Genomic DNA, 20,527 nt, shown 5'->3' on the forward strand with positions numbered 1-20,527 from the left:
AAGGAGATAACAAAAGTTTAATAGTTGAAATAGTGGTTGAGACACAAATATTTACCATGTCACCAGAGCAGAGATTCTCACTTTCCTCAGGTCTAAAGGCTCGCTGTTGTGAATCTGATCAAGGTACAAGCCTGCTCATCAGAAAATGGCACACACTAGCAAAAGTTTACATATAACTTTAGGAGATTCACACATAACCCCAAATCTACTTAAGGATCTTAAATTAAGAACTCTCAACTGTAGAAAGGCTTGACAAGCTTAGTATTCAGGTAGCCACAACAATTCATTCTGGCTGTGTGGATACAATCCTAGAGCTCCATCTCAATCAATTCCCGGAGAGGCATATAAAAGGCATTCCTTTAATTATGTGGCTAATGTGTTCATTAGCACACTTACAAATCATGAGGTAATTCAATTTTGTTGGGTATATAAGCATAAGAATGGGAAATTAAGTACCAAATACTATACATTCTATAGTTTCTATATATACTATAGTTTCTCATCATTAATAATGTCCCATTTAGAAATGTATTTTTTGAGAGTTTACATCAAATAAAGCCTTTAACAACAGGCTGTTAAAGAAAATTTCAGTGCTTCTTAAAAGAGCTGCTTTATTGACTTAAGTGGCAAATTTATAAAAAGTTAACATTTCTTGATCTACTAAAAATTATGATTTACATTAACATGACAATTGTGTACAGTTTATATTACATTTATACTGTACACAAGTAAAAGCGAATATTAAAGGGGTTCTCTAAATTTCAAGATTAAAAACCATAATACCTTGACTGAATAGCATGATTATAAACAGGTATTACTTAAAAACTGCGACTGTATATATGCTTACAACATCCCCCCATTTTCTCTTCCACTCTAACTTGACTTCAAAATCTCGTTTCATTGACAATTTGTTTATACTTCTAAAATTCTTTCATAATTTTTACAGGCAGTTCATTGAAAATGATTGCTTGGGTCTTTAAAAAAAATTTTAACAGTGGATTAAAAAGCAATACACTAAGGCATTTAATACTGATCAATGTTTGAAATGCCAAAAAGCAAAACAAAACCAAAAATCCTCTTAAATATATATATAAATATTTAAATATGGAAAACACATTGAATATAGAAATATTGATAAACCTCCATCAATAGTAGAAACAAAGTATATTTAATGGTTGTATTGGAAAGGGGAAGTGGGCACTTCATGCCAGGGGAAGATTTAAAAATGAGACTTTTCCAGCAAACACTGCCTTGGGATAGCCTCGTATTTTGAAAATTTAAACCTAATTTTATTACATATAAAGAACTATTTAAAAAAAATCACATCCACAAGTAAAAAACTGGTAATTTCTTTACAAAGTGCAATAGATCAGTACAGCAAATTCATCTCAAAGAAACAGATTATGTGTGGCTTCTCAGGCTTTAAAAACTCCCCTGGTTTCCATTTAAATGGTTTAACATTTAGTCATGTTACATACACAAAATGCCAGTGTAATGAAGCTTGGGTTCCTTAATACCTGCTACTAATTAATTCCAACATAAGTGAATATGAGTAAATTGTCAACATCTGATTGATGAGGTACAGATTATCTGAATAAAATTTATGACCTGGTCCAACTCAGTAATCCCAACACAAACTATTGCTTTGTAATGAATTCTGTATGGTCTGCATGTCCTTCAATAACTGAAGATTTTTCCTGCTTTTTTCTCCAGGTCTCAGTTTGGCACAATCCTTCTTATTTGTGGTCCCTGTGATTCCAGAAGAACGGCTGCTGCTGTTTCCTTCTTCATCAAGAGTCTTTTTGGTAGCTTTTAATTCCTTCTTCGGCTTCTCTATCTTCTGTTTCTCCAGCTATACCAAATAAACAAGGCAGGGAAAAAGGAGAACTTAAAGAAACATTCTCTTCTGCCAACCAGTACTTTTAAAAAGAACTCTCTTACTAACTGAAACTCAAGTCATATAATCTAGGTGTATTTTCTTAAAGGCTTCAAAAATCTATTGCACTAGTCATTTAACACTCAGTGCTTAAAACATATAACAATATACAAAGAAGTAAACAAGAGTAAACATATCAATTCTGGTATCATAAAGTATTGTTGCCAAAGTACAGAATAGGGTGAGTGAAAATCAGGGGGCAGGGTCAGTTGGAGAAAGGACTCATGGAGGAGACAAAAAAAATCTAACACTGGGAAATGAAGGATGGGAAGGCTTTTCACAAATGGGGGAGAGGCATTCTAAGAAATTAGTCTGAGCAAAGAAGCATATTCCAGATGGATGAAGCTATGAAAAGGATTCTTAATTTTATTTTTGTTCCATTATTTTTAGAATAATTTAATTTAAAATAGGGGAGCTTTAGTTTTACTTTAGCTAAACTGCTGACATGTTTGTGTCCCATGAGCATAAAGTTAAGTTTAATTAGGACAAGCAACAAATTAGACCATTAATCCTATAGGAATCATTTGCTTGTATTTCTTTTTTTAAACATGAACTTTGGAAAAAAGTGCTTTAAAAAAGCCCAGGTTTTGAAGTTGAAAAGATCCAAGTATGTATACCAGCTCTGCCATTTACCAGTGAGCTAGTCAGTCCATCCTTGGGCAAGTTATTTAATTTCACTGAGGTTATATGTGCACTTCCCAGAAAACTTGGCCCAGCATCTTCATCTATAAAATGAGAACAGTACACCCACTTCACAAGCCTTTCATGAAAATTAAATGACATACTGAAAGCACCTGGCACCATGTCTATCATATGGCTACCAATCGACAGTCAAACCTGTTCTGCTCCATTTTAGTCAGTAATACCACCATTCTTTGTAATTCCTCTTCCTTCAATGTGGTATGCAGCAGCAAGCAGCCCTAATATTTCTATTTCCGAAACATCTCCAAATCTGTCCACCTCTCCCCAACTCCAGTCACCATCTCGGCACAGTGCTGACCACCTCTGATGATTTGTTAACAGCCTCGCTGGTCTTTCAGCCTCTGTCTTAACCTCACTGTCGCACACCAAGCTGTCACAGTCATCTCTTAAATACATGAATTGTTGTGTTTCTCTCTTGATGAAAACCCTTGACTATGACTTCACCACTGCACATAGCAAATACTAAATAAATGGCTGATTTATTTAATATAATTAGTAACATCAATATAGCTAAAGATTTTTTTCACATATTTATATGACTTATTCCTTTGGAAATTGAGAATTTCTAGGTACTTTTTAGAAGACTTGGGTAAGCTCTGAACCATTTAAATTATCACAGAAAAAGTTTATTCACAAAGATAAGAATATTAAATACATTCAGTATTTGAAAGATGTATCTTAGATGTAACCTACTCTAAGTGACTAAAAGACAGTGGTCTTTCCTAACTCACTTTAACATCAATTCTTAATTATTAATGCACTTAATAAGTATCTTCAATAAAGAAATATCTCCTATAGCTCTTTATCTATGATACATTTAGTGCCATTATTTAATATATTTGAAGAAAAGTGTTTATTTTTGTTTTTTTAATCATTAGAAACTTGAGTGAAGGAAAATTAAGTTACCTGGGCTTGGTATTTTCGAACTTTAGTTATTTGATTGGCTTTTGCCTCCATCCTTCCCACTAATGCCTCCAGTTCACACTCTAAGTTTTCTTTCAGTTCAACAGTTGGCGACTCCTGGATAAGTTTTGCAAGCTGCTGGTGATCACTATATACAAAAGTAAAGCTTGGTTAAGTTCACTATGTTTCTCGGTTAGGTCCTATTATACCTCATTGACCATGCAGTCACACTGTTCTATGTATTAAAAAATGATTCAATTTTTTGAATACAGCACCAAGTTTTCAGATTATCAGTGACAGTTTTAAAAAGCTCACGAAAGGCAATGGAGGCAAATGCAAAAGAGTTCTTAATTTCAAAGTGTTAATTATTTACATTCTTATTTTCCCCACAAGAGTATTACATATGTAGAAAGGGTATTCTAGAGAAGGATATTGTTCTTCAAACACTTACATCCTAACTAATTTAAGTTTAGCTAAATTTAATGTAGTCACGTGCCACATAACAATGTTTTTGTCAACAACAGACCAATATACAATAGTGGTCGCCTAAGATTACAATACTGTACTTTTACTATGTTTAGATAACACAAATGCCTACAGTATTCAAGTATAGTAACATGCTGTACAGGTTTGTACTTTAGGAATATTAGGGTAAACCAGGGGTGTGGCCTTCCAGATCCCCAAGTACGGCCCCTCGACTAAATCCAAACCTTTTAAAGGGATTGTTCTGTGAAGTTTGGATTTGGTCGAAAGGCTGCATTCAAGGACCCAGAAGGCCACATGTGGCCTCAATACCATACAGCTTAGTTTGTGTAAGTACACTCTATGAGGTTAGGACAATGACAACATTGCCTAATGATGCATTTTTCAGAATATATCCCCATTGTTAAGTGATGCATGACTGTAAATCAAGCCCTCAAACAAGGAAATAAAACTTAAACCTTGGTCTTTAAAACATTTAAGTATTAGAAAAAGGAGAGATTTTTACCCTTAATAGGTATATTTATTAAAGTCCCAGTAAACTGGCTGATGCAAAGACTGTGCTCAGCAGTATTGGCTGAACAAATGAAAGGAAGATTAATAAAGTCACCAAGAATTAAAAAACAATAAGGTATTAGAAATGTATTAAAAAACAAAACAAAACTGGAACTCACAAGCTCATTTGCCCAAATTCATCCTGTAAGGTCTGCAGGACTTCTGACAACTCCTCATTAATGCTATTGGAGGAGGGAGGTGTTACTGACAACTTCTTACTTTTACCACCTCGTGAAGATACTTGCTTTGCCAAAGGAACACTGTTGATTACTCGATCATTGCACAAAGCTTTACTGTGTTGCTTCATTAGATGCAAGACATGCTGGACATTGGCTACCACGGCATGGCTAGGAGAGGTGGACTAAAGACAGAAAAATGATATAAGAAACAAGTATTTGAAGCTACATTCTCTACACCTATTTTCTTTTTACTCCATAATCTGGGTAAAAAGACACTCAGGCCCTCCCCCCAGCCCCTGCTTAGGATATAAATTTCCTAGTCTAACCACTTATAAAGTCCCATGCATTCAACCTCTGAAATATCTCCAATCCATCTCTTACTGTCCACCTTATTATTCACTTGGCTTATGCACCCATCTCTTCAGCTATAGGAAGATATCCCAACTGGTCTTTCTGCTCTCAGAATATCTTTAACTCCATAATGCTATCACTTATCCTCCTAAAATACTATTCTGATCATGTTCTCCTATTTGAAATCCTCTGATGTAAATCCACTGACTACAACACCCAAACTTAGCTGCAGCCTACACTTCCTGGCCTCATGTCCTACCATCTCTTAATTTCTTTCTATCTTTTGAACAAACTATTTGGAGATGGCTTTTTGTGTGTGTGGCTACTTTATGTCGTTTTTTATTATGAAAATGGGTTCAAATGTATCATTTTTAAAGGTTTCCTTAAAACCGCCAGGCAATTAATTGGTCCATTCTCAGACCACCTATTAACATTTTCAACATACCTCTATAATGGCATTTATCACAATATATTTTAATTGTGTTTACCAATTTCATACATTAAACAGCCTGCATCCAGGTGATAAAGACTATTATTGTATTCATTTCTCTGTCCTGAAATAGGAGAAAGCACTAAGTACATGTCTGTTACATAAACAGCATAAAGAAGAAACACCTGGTAGCCTTCTTGAGGCTTTATTTTGTTTTGAACACTAAACAACCATCTCTATGTGCTATTCCAGTTTATAAGCAGATGGCTGGGCTTACTTGGCTCCATAAACATCATTAGATAGCTTATTTCTAGACAGCACTCCAACTCTGGAAGAGTGAGACCCCATCTCTACTAGAAATAGAAAGAAATTAGACAGGCAACTAAAACTGTAAAAACTTAGCTGGGCGTGGTGGCACACGCCTGTAGTCCCAGCTACTCAGGAGGCTGAGGCAGGAGGATCACTTGAGCCCAGGAGTTTGAGGTTGCTGTGAGCTAGGCTGATGCCACGGCACTCTAGCCTGGGCAACAGAGGGAGATACTGTCTCGGGGGGGGGGGGGGGGGGGGGGGGGGGGAAGGCAGTCTGGAATCATCGGATCCCTTCTGTCAAACTGTCTAATGTCAATTTATTTTCTGACACTACTTCTACATCTTCTTCCTCATTGTGTGGCAATGGTTTAGAAGCACTCATCTCCATCAATTCATCTGCTGTTAATTCTTTTGTTGTGGTGTCTGTTAGCTCTAGAGTTTCTCGAAGATTCCTATCTTGAAACCCTTCAACCCCCACACCTTTTTTGGCATATCCACAATCTGTTTCATGATTTGACTGACTCTGTGAACTCATGCACAACATCTGGACACAGTTTCTCCAGCAGGAATTTACTGTTTTCGACTTGATGAGTTTCAAAGCTTTTTCTATAACAATGATGGTATCTTCGATCGTGTAATCCTTCCAGAATTCCATGATGTTCAATCGAGGTACTCTTTCATAGCATTGATATTCCTTTTCACAGAGTACCAAGTGTTATGAGCCTTAAAGGTCCTTATAACCCCTGATCTAGAGGCTGAATTAGAGGCGTTGTTTATGGGGGCAGTTAGACCACTTTGATACCTTAGGTGTTGAACTCATGGGGTTTGGGGTGCCCAGGGGCATTTGTCCAATATTAAGAGAACTTTAAAAGGCAGTCCCTTACTGGCAAGGTACTTACTTCCTGACTTTAGGGACAAAGCATTGATGAAACCAATCCCGAAAAAGGATTTTCAATGTTCAGACCTTCTTATACAACCCAAAGACTGTCAGCTGGGATTTATCTTTTTCCTTAAAGGCTCGAGTTTTAGCAGCTTTATAGTTAAGGGCAGTCCTGATCATAAACGTGACTAACTGCATTTGCACAAAACAGTAGAGTTAGCCTATCCCTTCCTGCCTTAAATCCTAGTGCTTGATTCTCTTGCTTATTAACACACGTTCTTTGTGGCATTTTTTTCCAGAATAGGGCACTTTTATCTGTATTCAAAACCTGTTTGAGCAGATATCCTTTCTCCTCAATGATATTCTTAATGATATCTGAGAACTCGTCTGCTACCTCTTGGTCAGCAGAAGCTGCTTCTCTCGCTGTCTCAACATTTTTAAAGTCAAAACTCTTTCTAAAATTATCAAACCATCCTTTGCTGGCAGTAAATTCTCCAGTTTTAGATGCTTCATCTTCCTTTTGCTTTAAGTTGTCATATGACTTCACTTTTTCTCAAATCGTATTAGAGTCTGTAAGTTAGGTACACCTTTCTTATAGCAATCCTGAACTCATATAAAAGTTGAATTTTCAATACCAGATAAAAAGGTATTTTGCAAAAAGTGCAAGGTTTTCAAACCTGCTAGGGCAGCTACAGGGATGGTTCACAAATTCTTTTTCCTTTTTTTTTTTTGAAATCAAAACAATGGTCCTTATGCTAGATTCATTTATTTTGAAATGGCAGGCAACCACAGTTGTAGACCTTAATCCACAGTACATCATAGCAAGCATTTCAACATTTCTTGTAGTATCATGTATTTTCTCTGCTTCTTGGGAGTATGTCCACCATTTCTAGTATGGATACTGGCGTTACCATTTGTGGGGCACTTTGTATGGGTCCCACGGTATTAGTCAAGGTTTATGGCATTGCACTAAACACAATGGAAAACATGAGAGAACTCTGAGACATCACTTTATACCTGTGATATCCAATTTACTGGAGACATCAAGTGCTCATGTGGAGATTTAGGTGGATACTCCAAACACTTGAGCTCACTGCAAGAGCAACAAGAGGTGACTACAAGATGTAGTAGTACAGTGTATACTCCAGTTAACTTTATGCAGTTATGATTTAATACTGCCTCTTTACGTTTGTTTAAATTTCTCTTCACTGCAAATGTGCCATGTATGGGCAAAAGTTTTGACAAATTTTAACCTTTTATAACAAATATGTATCTATTTTATGGTATTAAATGATAAACTAGACTAGTATATACATATATTTTATGCACTTATGACACCTTTTTTCTAATTTTTTATATTCTTAGGCTATGCGGTTTGTGAATTTTTTCAAATTGTCACAAATTCCTCCCAAATTTTGTAATATATTTTTGAAAAGTCATGTGTAAGTAGACCCACGCAGTTCAAATCCGTGTTGGTCAAGGGTCAACTGTACATTTAGGAAACACTTGTTACCATTGATATATTACATTCCCCAAGCTTTCACTGAGGGTTTACTGTGGGTTATAAGTAAATAAATACATACATACATAAATAAATATTTTAAAAACAAATAAAATGAAAATTCAAAAGAATGTTTACTTCCCAAGCTGCTAAAATTGACAATCTAGCTGGGTATTCCAGCTATCTACACATGATACAACCAGGAATACTAACAGTTCATAAAAAACTAACAGAGTTAAGCACTTGTTAGAAATCACTCAGTACTTGATATTTGACAACATTATCATCTCTACATTTAAGTGCTAAAGGAACATAAGATTCAAGTCTATGTATGACTGCTTCTTGGAGAATTAGTCCTAGAAATGATCTAGATGTGAGGACAAACAGGATGTGCTATTTATTTACTTAAATACCTACTTATATTTAAATACAAACCAATAGGATTGATACTAAAAACCCAATGCTACAAATATACTATTTATTTCCTTAACCCTTATCTGCAGTGACAGCTTCTTTAACCCAACGTCTCTGCTTTTAGCACTTTCCTTCCACATAAGGTAGTCTTTAACTGCTCTAAGGTAGTCTTTTTCATCTCCTCTCTGCTCCCTCAATCTCACGAAACCATCCCCCCTTCTCATTCTCACATCACTATGACGCACACTGGTAAAGAAGGCAAAAAACCAAAATGTTTCTACAATTTATAGACACACATGCAGACGTGCAGATTTAATACAAAGATCTAAGTTGTTAAAAAAAAAAATAATAATCTGGAGTTTGACCAACTCACCTTTCCAGCTACAAACGGCATATCACCCAAGCATAATCTATAATGTGGCTGTGTACCCAAATAGTTCCTAGAACTCTTCTGAAAGGAAAACAATTTTATTTTATTAACATGATAAAAACAGACCATACATGGCTATGCAATACTTAATAATACTAGTTTTGTATAGTGTTCTGTAGTTCCAAAATGCTTATATATATACACATATATACACACACACCCACATTTTTTTTCTCACTATCACAGTAAACTGTAGGAGTAAAGTTTTTCTTCACCTTCCAAATGAAGAAAGTGAGAATGAAAGACATTTACTCTCGTAGTAATGAATGATTTATGAGTGTTTTCACATAAATTTTACCAAATAATCAGTACTTTGCCTGTTTTCATACCTTTTCTGGTGATTTTGACTTCTTTTTTTTAATTCTTCTTGCAGTGGGAACATATGGAGTTGCCTTATTGTCAAAGATAAGTCTATTTGTTTCTAGACCAGTCTGCAACTAGGAAAAATATGAGAGCCTGAAAGTTAATGCTGTAGAAATAAAAGCTATCGTTCAAATTTGAGATATAACATGTAAAAGCCTGTAAAAACCAACAATTGTATCTGACTGAAAAACATATCATAGCTGACTATGTCTTGAACCAATCAATATTTGTCAAATATTTTAAATCGATACTGGTATCTCATTTTATCTTGAACTCCCGTGTTATAATTTGCCATTTCCTTAGCCTAGAACGCATTAGCACGCCATCTGTAGTTACTCCATAAAGTCTATCTAATGAGTTAAATACAATGTATATAACTTTAAACTGATGCTTCAATAGTTTTTCTGTTAAAAAATGGCAGCTACCACAGTGCCAGACACAAAGCAGCTAAAGAGCAAAATATATTTCTTCCTCTTCTAAAAACTCACACACTTACTATATAAAAAAAAAGAATCAATAATTTATGTCCAAAAAAATCTGGAAGGTATTTCAGCAAATCTTACCAAGCCCTTTCCTATAAAAGCTTAGTAGCTACCTTAATTTTTTAATGTCCAAAGATGGCTGACTAGAGATATCAGCTGCCATATCTTCTTGGAAAGAAGGAAAAGTTTCAGATGAAACACACACAGATTGGGTAATTCTGAGGGATAAGTGCCAGAACCTACCAGTTTCCATGGGAAGAAGTTGTGGAGTAGAATAAGAAGGAATAAGATACTGGCAGAGATCAACCCCCAGGAGGCTTGTGGCCTGGCGAAAAGGGTAGGTGGGGATTTTGTTTCTCCTTCCCTCACACCTCTGCAAGTGAGCAGGCTCCTGAGCTGCTAGAGAGCTTCTCTACCCTCATAAGCCCAAAAGCTGCTGCCACCAGTGAACTGGGAACTTCTTGAGGACAAAGTACCAGGTTGCCAGCCCTCTCAGGGTCACTTCCCATCACAACAGACCCAAGCCGAGATGGTGGGCACCATACTGTTTCTCCAACCATTGTGTGCCTTTGTCCTTCCCCAGAAAGCTGCAGTCCCTGTTTTTGTGTTGTTTGTTCCCACACAAACATTTCCCAACTCCAGTCCAGACTGCTGGTAGCCAGTGGGTCCTGGGGGATCTGTGTGATTCCAGAGCTTTGACATTCTGGGCAGGTTGCCTTCCATGGAGAGGGAGAGAGAAGGACAGAGTGCCAGTTCTCCACTCAGACTCTTTTCCTCCTCCACCCCCTGCTGCTGAGAGGCACAGGTGCCCCCAGGGACGACTGAACCTAGACTGTCAAAAGTGGCGCTTCCCCTCTGTTGGTGTACCCAACACACTGAGGCTTCCACAGAGGGGCTCACACCTTTCCTATTAAAGACCTGCAGTGGACCAAGGGATGCTTGGACTGTGAGCTCCCTGCCTGCCAGCCCTGTGCTGCTTGTCTGGCTGGTCCAGCACACCCTGAAACAGAGGGACATCAAACCTGCTTCAGCACTCGACAGGCAACTTGGGACCAGCATGCTTCTCCCTGACACGGTCAAAGACTGAACTTGGGGGACCTGGGGACAGCCTCCAGGCCAGATCCCATATGCCTAGGACTTAATCATGTTGCTTGGGGGCACAGGGAGAAGATTTGTGAACTAATTTTGGGAATCAAGGGAGCCCGCATGGGCAGAACTGAGAGGAGAGTGCAGGGTATGTCCAAGCTGCAGCACACTCCTGGAGGACCCCTTCCCCCACAGGAAGGCTGTGCTCTAGGCCTGGGGTGGGATCCCGAATGGGGAAACTCTCAGCCCATAGCACCATTGCTGGTGAGCTCAGCTAGTTTGAGCACCTGCCTGCAGACAGACGGGGAAAGGAGACCTCAGGGAAGGGGAGGGGAGAGAAGAGCAAAATCCACTCCTGACAGCCAGACTGCAAATCTCAGACGGCCCTTCCCCCAAGAGCAGACTTTCTGGCTTGGTGGGCTGGTTCAGCCCTTCCCTGGTGATTTTCCCCAATGGCCTGGGAGCAGCCCCTCCATCCCGGCCAAGACAGCTCTTTTGCCTGCCTGTGTGGAGCCGGAAAGCAGGCTTACCCAACCCATCCCTGCCTAGCCTTGCTCCTCCGATGGCTATGCAGTGGCAGAAAATAATGAGTCCCCTGGGATTCCCAGGGTTCTGCCCACCACCTGTGGCATTCGAGTGCTTCTACTGAGGGCCTAGAGCAAGTCACTGGCCCCCCAAAACAACAATACAGCTGGTTCTTTCTGGCAAGCACCATCTAGTGGCAAGAAGGACAACTTGTACAGCCCTTTATAGCATTTACTGACTCAATCATACAGGGTGAGGCTGATTCTTTCCCATAAGCACTGCCTACTGTCTCAGAGATTAAACTGGGCATCCCAATGTGATTCATGTTTTTAAGAAGACCATGGGGCTGGGGAAAGAGAAAGGATTTCAAAGGATTTCCATCTTCCCTCATCAACAAGAGACAGGGAATCTGTGCGTGTGTGTGTGCGTGTGCATGCACACACGCCACTTGTACAGCCTACAAGTAACTAGCAGCTGAGAAAATGATCACACTAAGGATATCTATAACTAAGACATCCATCCATCAGATGGGTCTAGAACCTAGACCCCATCAAAGCACCCACAAACAAGGCCGAAGATGCTTACCCAACATATACTCCAGACACACCTTTAAGAGTGAGGGGGAGAAAAAAAAACCCATCTAAACAAAAGAAAATCAAAAAACAAGAAGTGACAGCTGCTCCAGATGAGAAGGAATCAGCACAAGATATCTGGAAGTATGAAAAATCAGAGTGAAAGCACATGCCCAAAGGAGCACACCAGCTCTCTAGCAACGGATCCCAACCAAAATGGAAATATTGAAATGACAGAAAGAACTGCAAATATGGATTGTAAGGAAGCTCAATGAAATCCAAGAGTAAATGGAAAACCAACTCAAAGAAATCAGAAAAACAATTCAGGAAATTAATGAAAACTTGAGTAAAGAGACATATTAAAAAAAAAAACTAAATAGAACTTCTGGAAATGAAAATTAAGGAAATACAAAACACAGTGGAAAACTTTAGGAGAAATATGGGATTATGTAAATCAGGCAAATGTAAGTATCATAGGCATCCCAGAAGGTGAAAAAGAAAAAGCACAAGGTCAGGAAAACCTATTTAAGGGAACAATTGAGGAAAACCTCCCTGTCTCTGGATTTAAACACCCAGATACAAGGAGCTCAAAAGACACCTGGGAGAGTCACTGCAAAGCGGAAATCACCAAGACATATAGTCATCAGAGTGGCCAAAGTCAATGAGAAGAAGAAACTCCTGAGAGCTATGAGGGGAAAACATCAAGTAACTTAAAAAGGAAAACCCATTGCTAACTGCAGACTTCTCAGTGGAGACCTTACAAGCCAGAAGGGATTGGGGCCCCATCTTCAGTCTTCTTGAAGAAACCACTACCAGCCTAGAATTTTGTATCCTCCAAAACTAAGTTTCATATGTGAAGGAGAAATAAAGACTTTTCCAGACAAGCAAACACTACAAAGAATACATCACAACCAAACCTGGGAAACACTAAGAACTGCATTATACATGGATCAGCACAAAAAAGATAACCACCAGTGTAAAATCACCAAAAAGCTAAAGCTCACAGCTCACATAAAACAGCACAAGAGGGAAAACAAAGCAATGAGATACTACTCAACATGAACAGAACAGCATCCCACTTATCAATTCTATCACTCAACGTTAACGGTCTGAATGCTAAAAGACAAGCTAGCTGAATGGATGAAAAAACACAACCCAAGTATCTGCTGTCTCGAGGAAACACATCTAACCCACAAGGACTCACAGACTCATGGTAAAGGAATGGAAAAAATATACTAAGCAAACAAAACCAAAAGAGAGTAGGTGTAGCCATTCTCATTATCAGATAAAAATTACCTTTAAATCAATAATGGTAAAGAAAGACAAAGATGGTCATTATACAATGGTAAAGGGAGCAATTTAACAAGAAGATTTAACAATCTTAAATATATATGCACCTGACACAGCAGCTCCCAGATTCATAAAGCAAATTCTATTAGATCTAAGCAAACAGATAAATGGCAGCATTGTAACTGCCAGGGACTTCAACACTCCCATGACAGACCTAGACAGATCATCAAAGCTGAAAACAAGGAAACACTGGATTTAAATGGTACTCTAGAACAAATGGACCTAACAGGCATTTACAGAACATTCTATCCAAAAACTACTGAATACACATTCTTCTCATCAGCGCATGGGACATTCTCCAAGATTGACTATATCTTAGGCCATAAACCATGTCTCAACAATTAAAAAAATCGAAATCATACCATGTATCTTCTCAGACCACAGAAGAATAAAAGTAGAAATCAATTCTAAGAGAAACTCTAAAATCTACACAAAGTAATGGAAATTAAGCCTGCTGCTGAACAATTCTTCGATCAAGGAGGAAATTAAGATGGAAATCAAAAAATTCCTTGAACTGAACGCCGAAGGGGACAAAATCTATCAAACTCCATGGGATTAACCAAAAGTAGTCCTAAGGGGAAAATTCATACCCTTAAATGCCTACATCTAAAAGACAGAAAGATCACAGAAAGATCAGTGGGTTTCATACCAGGGATGCAAACATGGATGAACATATATAAATCTGTAAATGTGATTCACCACATAAACAAGTGAAACTAAGACCATATGATCATCTCAATAGATGCATAAAAAGCATTTGACAAAATCCAGCATCCTTTCAGGATAAAAACCCTCAAGAAACTAGGCTCAGAGGGAACATATCTCAAAATTACAAAAGCCATATATGACAAACCCACAGTCAAGCTCAAACTAAATGAGGAAAAATTGAGAGCATTCTCCTAAGAACTGGAACAAGACAAGGGTGCCCACTGTCACCACTTCTATTCAACATAGTACGAGAAGTCCTAGCCAGAGCAATCAGACAAGAGAAAGAAATACAGGGTATCCGAATTGGGAAAGAGGAGGTCAAACTATCACTTTTCATTGATAGTATGATCTTATATATAGAAAATCCCAAAGATTCCACCAACAGACTCCTGGAAATCAATGTACACAAATCAGCAGCATTTCCATAGATAATAGTTAAGCTGAGAGTCAAATCAAAGACTCAATACCATTCACAATAGCTACAAAGAAAATAAAATACTTAGGAATGTACTTAACCAAGGAGGTGAAAGATCTCTTCAAGAACTAAGAAACGCGATGAAAGAAATTGCAAATGACACAAACAAATGAAAAACATATCATGCTCCTGGATCAGTAAAATCAACATTGTTAAAATCTCTATACTGCCCTAAGTGATTTACAGATTCAACACAATCCCTATCAAAATACCAATATCATATTTCACAGATCTAGAGAAAGTAATTCTACCCTTCATCTTCAACCAAAAAAGAGCCCAAATAGCCAAAGCAATCTTAACACATTGAAAGCCACACACATAAAAATCCCTGAAACTTTTCCTTGGGGCCACAGTGTTTTATTACGAAAAGAGAACACAAACTTTGAGTGTAACTTAAACACAAATAGAAAGATGAAATTTATTTACTTCCATTCATTTAATCCATGTTTTTAGAATTAAATTGTCAGTATTAATTGTAATAACAAGAACATCAACAAGATTTTATATATGCTTCACATAGCCCTAAGATTGAAACTAGAGTGAGTTAAATACAGCTCGCATGACAGTCAATGTGGTAAGCAAAAAACAACGAACCTGGAGGCATCACATTACCAGACTTCAAACTATACTACAAGGGTATAGTAACCAAAACAGCATGGTACTGGCTACAAAAATAGAGACACAGACCAATGGAGCAGAACAGAGAACCCAGATATAAAACAATCTACCTACAACCAACTGACCATTGGCAAAGCAGACAACAACTGACACTGGGGAAAAAAAGCCCTATTCAATAGATGCTACTGGGAAATTGGATAGCTGCATGCAAAAGAATTAAACAAGACCCCTATCTCTTACCACTTACAAAATTAATCCAAGATGGAGAAAAGACTTAAATGTAAGGCATGAAACTATAAAAATTCTAGAAGAAAATGTAGAAAAAAACTCTTCTAGATATTGGCCTAGGCAAAAAATTTATGCCTAAGATCCCAAGGGCAATTACAGAAACAACAAAAATAAATAAGTGGGACTTTATTACATTACAAAGCTTTTGCACAACAAAAGAAATAATCAACAGAGCAAATAACCTACAGAATGGGAGAAAATATTCACAATCTATACATCAAATAAAGGGCTAATATCCAGAATCTACAAAGAATTCAATCAAATCAGCAAGGAAAAAAGAGACAACCCCATTAAGTGGGCAGAAGACATGAACAGAAGCTTTGCAAAAGAAGACAAACGGGCAACAAACATGAAAAAATGCTCAACGTCACTAATAAGGGAAATGCAAATCAAAACCACAATGAGATATCACCTTACCCCAGTCAGAATGGCTTTTATTAAAAAATCCAAATACAATGCATGCTGTGTGGATGCAGAGAGAAAGAATGCTTATACACTGTTGGTGGGACTGCAAATTAGTACCACCTCTATGGCAAACAGCATGGGATTTCTCAAAGAATTAAATGTAGACCTACCATTTGATTTAGCAGTCCCAGTACTGGGTTATCTACCCAAAGGAAAAGAAGTCATTGCACGCGAATGTTTATTGCAGCACAATTCACAATTGCAAAGATATGGAACCAATCCAAGTGCCCATCAATTCATGAGTGGATTAAGAAAATATGGTGTATATACAGGGCATCCCAAAAGTCGCCATACATAGGGAAAATGGGAAATTGTAGCTAAATGTGCATTTACAAAATTTTACACAATTTTTATTTTGTATGGAGACTACAAAGGAAATGTCATGGTACAAATCTCACAAGAAATTACTAAGGATTTCAAAAACGAACTGTCATTTTCCCTTAACCAACTTTCTCAATTTTCCTTTAAAAAAAATCTTGTCTTAAATAGTGGTTGTTTTAAATCTGCCTACATGTATCAAACATGTCTGGAGTTTTTATGAGAAAAATTCAGATGCCAGGCTCCCGTCCAGATCTCATGATTTTGGGCCTCCCATGTTGGAGAAATTTGTATATTAAAGGTATTTAAAAAGCCCCACAGGAAATGATGACGATGCTAGAACCAATACTCAGAACCAATAGATTCAGTGTAAAAAAATATATATATATATACATTGAGATCATTACTAATACCTCCCACATAATTACACTCTTTGGGAGAAAGAATCTATTCAATGATGAAGAATACAGGGATCTCTACCCTCAAGGCCCAAGGTCAGACTTGGAACCACATATCCCTCGTCATTGTTCTTCTAGTACAATAGTGTTCACTATTAGAACTCAAAACCTTTACGGATATTGTATTATCAGCAATAGGTGATTTGATCCCTACTTGTTGCCTGTTAAATGGAAAAGAAAGCAAAAGTAGCATAAATTAATTTTTAAAATTCATAAAACAATTAATTTGTTAAATTTTGCATTTCACATATAATGGATTCAACAACACAATGTACATAAAGCACAACCCATAAGTCTGCTTGTTACAAGTAAGGATATGAAGACACTATATATAAAAGTGGTTTACCCCAAGGTGGAAATGGGCAGAGAAAATTTGTTGGTCATAAAGCCATATGGCTACATAACTCAGAAAACACACTGAGGGGAAAAAATATGAACCTAAAAACTGATCAAAACGTAAAAAACTGAGAAGAAAATATATCAGGTTTAATAGAAAGAAAATATCTTAAGTTGATGAGTTCAGAGAAGCACTAGAACAAACAGACAAGATAACAAAGATGAGATAATAGCATGTTTATATTCCTGTGGTCACATATATGAGATGAGCCCAGGACACTGTAGGCATTGGGCCACAGACTGAACCGTGGAGACTCAACTCCTTGGAACTAGTACCTGCTTTTTTATTTTGGAAACAGTCTCGCTCTGTCACCCTGGGTAGAGTGCAGTGGCATCATCCTAGCTCACTGCAACCTCAAATTCCTAGGCTCAAGCAATCCTCCTGCCTCAGCCTCCTGAGTAGCTGGGACTACAGGTGTGAGGCACTGCATCTGGCTAATTTTTCTATTTTTAGTATAGACAGGGTCTTGCTCTTGTTCAAGCTGCTCTCAAACTCCTGAGCTCAAGAGATCCTCCTACCTCGGCGTCCTAGACTGCTAGGATTACAGGCATAAGCCACCATGCCTGGCCCAGTACCTGCTTCTTGTGTTAATATGAGAAAAGGTACAAGCAAATGTCATAAAACTTAAAGACCTTAGAAGGAGGAGGGGAAGATCTGGAGGTATTTAAGCAAATAAGCTCATAAGGACAGAGTCTTCAGTTGAAAACACCAATATTTTATTTTACTGAATCTACAGACTTGCTTCAGTGGTCTTGCTAAATCTCCTAGAAATGGAGTTCCAGTTAGTACATATAAACTCAATGCTTTTGTGAATCCACAGTGCCTCACCTATTCTATTCAGTGGCCAGTACAGGTGATAAAATAACAAACTAGGAGAAAGTAGAGCTCATTGTCCACATGTGGTGGCTTCTGTGAACTGGTCTGGAGGTTCACTTGGTTTGAAACTGGGGCATCCCAGCACCTCAACTTCTGTCCTGATGTCTTGAGCGCAAAGAAAAGAAGTACCTATAAGTAGGACACTAAATGATGGTTTTTGAACATTTCTGATAGTGACCCATGATAAGGTGTACATGATTACTTACCTTATGTGTATAATCTCTGGTATTTTTTAGTCTGTTATTTTTTAAATGCTGGCTGAAACTCCACAATTTGAAATACGCTGAAGATTTGCTCAAATTTTACTCTTCGTATATAAAAATACTTATTATCATAATTTCCACATTAAGCTGTATCTACAATTTATATATTGGACTACTCTAAAACAAATAATCTAAGATGCCCAAATATAACTGTTTATTTGTATGTTAAGAGGGATTAAGAAATATGAGGAACCTATTTGCTCACATTAACTTACCTCAGCTGCCTTAGCTTGCATACGTTTCCTTTCCTGTTCTTCTTCATGGAGTTTTGCTTCCAACTCTTGCATTTTTTTCTATGATAAAAACATCAAAAGGGTAAGAGTGAAAAGTCTTCAGTATCTATTTGTAAAATTTTAATATTGCAGCATAGGCACTTGTGAATTTTAGCACAAATAAGCTTGTTCGTTCACTCTAGTAATGGGATCTCTGGGCTTGACAGCATCCATGACACTCTCCATTGTGTTCAATTATGAGTCATTTGTAAGGTTAGCTGTAACACAGTTGGACAGAATTATGGGTAAAATCTACAGCCAAAGAACACAGATCTGTAGGAAGGTAAATAGACCATATGGAGGCTGAATCTGGAACTTTATTCTGAGTGGTATTAAATACTTCCCAAGTGCAACAATTTAAAATTTGCTCAGAGAATAACTTAATCCAAGTGATACAAACCTTAAGGATACTCAAAAACACGTAATCTTTAAATATTTTCAAAAAGAATTCCTTAAAAAAGAATTCCTCCTTTTTTTAAAGAATGCCCATCAAGATTATAAAATGTGAACATTCTCTCCAAGCTTACATTTTTTCTTTTTAAAGCTCCTTTTTTAAAATTAATGAATTAATATATTTTTTTTAAGAGACAGGGTCTCACATTCTGTCACCCAGGTTGGAATGCAGTGGCTTGATCATAGCTCACTGTAATCTTGAATTACTGGACTCAAATGATACTCCTGCCTCAGCTTCCAGAGTTACTAGGACTACAGGCACGTGCCATGACACTTGGCTAATAATTTTATTTTTTGTAGAGATGGGGTCATGGGGTCTGGCTATTTTGCCCAAGCTGGTTTTGAATGTCTAGGCTCAAGAGATTCTCTCACCTCAGCCAACTAAAGTGCTGAGATTACAGGCATAAGCCACTAGGCTTGGCCTAAAACTCCTACATACTTATTGCTATAAATATCCAGTGATATAATTTTAAAAACACTGATATGCATTAATGAGTATAAGATGCATGCACTGACTTCTGCAAGAGCCTGCATTGTGGTAAGTTTATTATACTCTTGTTCAAGAAGATCCAGTTTTTCAAGCTGGCTCTGAACATGTGTTTGATCATGTTGTCGTTCTCTTTCTAAGGAAACCTGAAAAACAGCATTAAATACAGTATGATAATTTGACAATTAAAAAATAGGAAAACACTGAGCATACCTTAGAATACATTGTATGCTACTGTCTGGCCCTTCTTAGAATTATTTAGATATACAGAGGAATTCTAGGAAAATACTATTAAGATGAAACCATAGAGGCATCAATGAATTATTGATTTAAGTGGAATATTGCCCTTACTATTAATATATATACTACTTTACATAACACATGGTTTTATAGAGTGAGACTATCTCTATGCCCTGGGATAGCAGGGACTTATTGGACATATAGGCTACACACACACACACACACACACACACACAAATACTTTCAATTAGTTTGGTCCTCTTACGTAGTTCATTAAGTTCTGCTTTACATTCCTTTGAATTCCACATAAAACACTCTTTTAACTTTTTATTTTCAGGTTTAGAGTCACAGATTTAAAAAGACTTCCTCATATACAGACTTAAAGACTGAGAGAATAAACCATTAAACTAGGAGAAGTGAAAATATACTAAATTGGGGCCCAGTAGTAGTAAAAAACCAAAACACTAAATAACTGGACTTATGAATAGTATATCTCTCTATATAAGGCTATGACAATAGGTATCATAATAATAGCAATTTGAATACAGCAAAGCAATATAAAGCAATAATTTTATCAGGAATTTGTATGAACTACTAATTCCCTTCTGTACACCTTAGTGATAGTTACAGTTCTTAAAGAATCCATTAACTTAAAAATTTGCACAAACCATATTTTATTTCCAGCATTGGAGCCAGTCTTATGAAATTATCCTTATTAAAAAGGGCTATTTAAAATTTACTGATGAAACAAAGACTATAAT

At 37.3% G+C, this 20,527-nt stretch overlaps 1 protein-coding gene across 1 annotated transcript in view; it reads right to left on the bottom strand.

Moving 5' to 3' along the window:
- The window catches only part of CEP57 (centrosomal protein 57), a 43,491-nt gene continuing 22,964 nt past the window's right edge, over positions 1–20,527 (bottom strand). The window contains exons 5-11 of the mRNA XM_045556896.1: positions 19,556–19,672; positions 18,530–18,607; positions 9,400–9,507; positions 9,014–9,091; positions 4,696–4,937; positions 3,545–3,689; positions 1–1,852 (exon numbers count right to left, since the gene is read on the bottom strand). Of these exons, the coding sequence (XP_045412852.1) occupies positions 1,619–1,852; positions 3,545–3,689; positions 4,696–4,937; positions 9,014–9,091; positions 9,400–9,507; positions 18,530–18,607; positions 19,556–19,672 (1,002 nt within the window). The 3' untranslated portion in view covers positions 1–1,618. The remainder of the gene's footprint in view (positions 1,853–3,544; positions 3,690–4,695; positions 4,938–9,013; positions 9,092–9,399; positions 9,508–18,529; positions 18,608–19,555; positions 19,673–20,527) is intronic.

Source organism: Lemur catta, chromosome 7 (genome assembly GCF_020740605.2).
Source record: "Lemur catta isolate mLemCat1 chromosome 7, mLemCat1.pri, whole genome shotgun sequence".
Taxonomy (NCBI): domain Eukaryota; kingdom Metazoa; phylum Chordata; class Mammalia; order Primates; family Lemuridae; genus Lemur; species Lemur catta.